This window comes from Cataglyphis hispanica, unplaced genomic scaffold (assembly GCF_021464435.1).
Source record: "Cataglyphis hispanica isolate Lineage 1 unplaced genomic scaffold, ULB_Chis1_1.0 scaffold115_size3814, whole genome shotgun sequence".
Taxonomy (NCBI): Eukaryota; Metazoa; Arthropoda; class Insecta; order Hymenoptera; family Formicidae; genus Cataglyphis; species Cataglyphis hispanica.
This window is the reverse complement of record NW_026098886.1, coordinates 1-3,814: the sequence shown is the minus strand read 5'-3', so window position 1 is coordinate 3,814 and position 3,814 is coordinate 1. Positions and strand designations below refer to the sequence as shown.

The window sequence follows — 3,814 nt, the reverse complement described above, 5'->3', positions numbered from 1 at the left end:
AGTGACGTATCTATTAAAAGATTCGCGAAACGAACCGATCGCCAGAGGATTCTACGAACACGAGTTGCTTCGCGTCTCCGATGTATATTTCGTAGAGAAGGTGCTGCGTCGAAGGGGCGACGAGGTTTACGTGAAATTGTTGGGGATGGATGAAACGCACAATTCCTGGATGAACAAAGCAGCCATATTACGATAAAATGTATTTATTAATAAAATAATTGTATTTATTATACATTATATATTTATTACATAATTTAATAAAATTCTATGAACTAAAAAAATAAAAATTATTACAGCGGTATTTTATAATGGTCCTACGGTAGAGTAGACGTCGTTCCGGGTACGACGTACCGCTTGTCGTCGTACGGACTAAGCGCGATCTTTGACTCTGATCGTGTACACCTCGTGTAACTTTGATCTTAAGCACGACTGCTCGCGCGTCATCTCGATATCTCGTTGCAAACAGCGCGCGTAATCGTCGAACGTTATCGTTCTCGCGACGACGGCGCTCTTCACGCCTTTGATCTTCTTCGTCTCGCTTCTACCGTCTACTCGCAGCGCGTACATTTTTGCTCTAAGTCCGACAAATTCCGTCATAATCGCGCCATTATTCTCGTCTTTCATTAAACCCGGTACTCTTTTATTAACAAGAGGCATATCGTACACATTGTTCGTCGCGTAATCGCTCGTGTCGAATCTATCGATATCGCGCTTCATATCCTCGTACACGTCTTCGCATTCGATGCGATAGATAAGACTGTCCGTGTCGGTGTACATTATTTCGCACTTATCTCGATACAACGATAACATATACTCGTAATGAAATTCGTACAAACGAATCTTTGATATATCGAGGATACACATACCTACGTAGATCAGTTTGTAAAATTTAACTTCCAGTTTGCGCAATTCTACAGCTATTAAATCTTCCGCGAAGACGCTCCTACTATGAAAGTTAGGTTTAGCGATCATCGCTTCCGCGCCGTATCGCATCGGGTCACTAATCGAACGTCCGAGTGATTACGCACGTTCTCCATAGTTTTACCGAACACGACGTTGTTCATTAATTTGTACAGATTTTTCTCGAACTCATTTTTAGCGTTAATCCGCAATCGCGTGTTCAGTTCGACGTATTCGCGCAACCACGAGGATTGCGCAAATTGTAATATTTTATGTATTTTCGTAATCCGTGTCTAACACATTGTTGCAAGTTATGTGCGTTACATAATGATGCTTATCGTACAACGTGGTGAGGAGTTTGTCCTGCCGTTTTTCGGGCGGCTTATCGCGCGTCGAGCAAAACGGCAAGTCAGCGTGAGAGTCGTGATGATTGGACGGATACGCAAGGTCGACTTCTAAAATATAACCGATAGGCGAATTCGACATCGCAGACATTAAATCGATATTTGAAACGTCCTCGACCCATCGAAAATTCTCGTAAGGCAACGATTGACACATCGCCCATCCGTATAAATTATTCACGTCGAAATACATAATATACGACGATATTTCCAAAGGATTATACGACTGGTATTTGTTATTACGCGCGCGTATCTATTGGAACATTGACTCAGCCCGCCGCGTATTCCACGTTCCATAAACATCACCCTATCGATGTCGGTTAAAAGCTCGAATCGAACGCCTGTGTACTTTAACATAGCGTCCCACGTATATCCGGGTAACGTGTTATTACACGTTATTATGCGCGGGATAAACCGTAACTCCTCATACACGCGTCGCGAAAATTTTCGAAGATATCAACTAATAAAAGAACGTCGGTTTTTCAATACAGATCGCTATATTCGCCAAGCGTTTGGATGCGAAATCGCTCCCAGACTTTTATCACTCGCTCGTAATCGCTACCAGATACGATATCGCCGGTCAACTGTAGAACGCCTCACCCGGTGGCAAACGAGTCTCAGCAACTTATCGATATCGTCGACGTACTCGTACGGAAATACACCTTTTCGCGTGAGAAGCTCAAAATCGGCGTCGACGAGATCGGAAAATTCCGACCGCGCAATCTTTAACTCGCTCTTATCGAGATAAGACGCCAATTTTTCGAGACTAAGAAATTTAAAAGAATCCACGAAACGCAACTTCACGCATCTTCCGCGCGCGAACCATCCTCCCTCGTCCGACGCTTCGTCGACGCTCTTCACGAAAGAGACGTACGTTTCTTTCGTTAGCGGTAATAGCTCGACGCTTCCGGGAAAAGCGTTAGCCACGTCTCTAATGATAAAATGCGCGTCGTAGCCCGATAAATTGTGAAAGAATATAGGAATAACGTAAGTCTCCTTATAATTTAGATTGCAACTAAAATGCGCGGGACCTCTGTACCGCCCGGTCAAATGACAGTGATCGCGGACGCGAATGTCCTCCGACTCGAACGGTCTTTCACACACGTGACAGTTCGTCGCATCGCGGAATCTCTCCCGTTCGTCCGCCGTAAGAGGCGTCATAGGCGCGATAGCGTTCAGAATGTCTCTCGCGCGAAGCGCTAGATCTCGCAGTTCCAGAACAAACCACGATACGCAGTTCTCGCCGCGATGCGATCTGTACATCGATCTAATGTCGTCGAACGTGCATCGCGCGTAATATTCCACGCTGTGAGCCTTATGACGTTGAACGATGAACGTATTCGGCGTTCTTCTCTTCTCCTTCCTCTCCAGCGCGCATTCCAATTCAGCGTACACCACGAACGGAACTCGCTCCTTTCTCTCGTAATTAAAATTTAACCATTTGTTCTCTTCGGTCGGAAGAACGATAGCGCACTCATTCATTCTCTCGCAATTCTCGCTACGATCCGATAACTTATCGCTCGTCCGAAAATAGTGCATGCATCTGCGAAATATTTATTATACAGTATATTCATTATATAGTGCATTATTAACAAACTTTTTTAGTACTCACCGATCGCATATATGCGTTTTATGTCGCTGAGCGCTCAATTGCGAACTGACGAAACGGGACAGATTCTTAATCCACGCGAAGTGTGTCGCGTTACTTCGTCGCGTCGTGTCGCTAAGATACAACAAATTAAAACTTTTCTCATCCTTTTTATTCTTTTTATCACGAATGGTATATACGTTAATAGATATATCGTTGAGACGCTCGAACCTGGCAATTCCGTTCAAATTCATAGGAAATTCGACATCTTCCAGATTCAATACCGCTGTATAGTAAGGGTACCGCGAACTTCTCTCCGCGTGCTTTTCGACCGGGTATAGAACGGCGACTACCGCCCATGCGAAACACACATCGTCCGTAGATCGCACGCTAATCACAGCTTTTTTTAACTTAATCTCTCGCGGAATTTCGACGTAACATCCGGCGCGCATAGGATTATATCTGTTCACGTTCACCGTTAGATTCAATATTCGCGATAACGCCCATCCGCTATCACGCTCTTGAAACTCTTCCAACGACGCTAAAATCACATCGACTATGCGCTTCCCGTACCACTCTCGCAAATCGGTCGTAGGCAGAAGCGGATGATTCTTCGTGACGATAGTCTTAACAGCGATCTTGTCGCTCGAGATGAACTCACCATTGAACGCGGTATTGACTGACGCTGTCGTATCTGCCCATAACATCGCGTACTCGATCGAGCACCGTGTCTCTAGCATCCTCGAGAAACCGCAATGTTTCGATATAATCGAGATTGATAACGGTGCCAGTTAAAACGCGCTTAGCGAAAGCCGTTTCGATCTCAGACCACGAGAATTCCTCGCGCCTCTCGCCGCCACCCGAGCGCTCGAAACGTCTACGCAGATCGTCTCTCGCGCCCATCAATCGAACGATTCGAGCGATC

At 45.3% G+C, this 3,814-nt stretch overlaps 1 protein-coding gene across 1 annotated transcript; it reads right to left on the bottom strand.

Moving 5' to 3' along the window:
• Positions 1-1,859: 1,859 nt before the first annotated feature.
• On the bottom strand, positions 1,860-3,629 carry LOC126858636 (uncharacterized). Its single transcript, XM_050609114.1, has 2 exons — positions 2,914-3,629; positions 1,860-2,844 (listed from the first exon to the last, which is right to left on the bottom strand). Exons 1-2 carry the CDS (start codon positions 3,627-3,629, stop codon positions 1,860-1,862), a joined length of 1,701 nt encoding a protein of 566 aa, XP_050465071.1.
• Between the last annotated feature and the right edge of the window lie 185 nt (positions 3,630-3,814).

Excerpts from the sequence above, each read along its gene's own strand:
- LOC126858636 (XM_050609114.1), bottom strand. The coding sequence starts at position 3,629 with ATGCTAGAGACACGGTGCTCGATCGAGTACGCGATGTTATGGGCAGAT. Across the intron at positions 2,845-2,913 it reads AAAACGCATATATGCGATCG|ATGCATGCACTATTTTCGGA; the intron begins GTGAGTACTAAA and ends AATATTTCGCAG.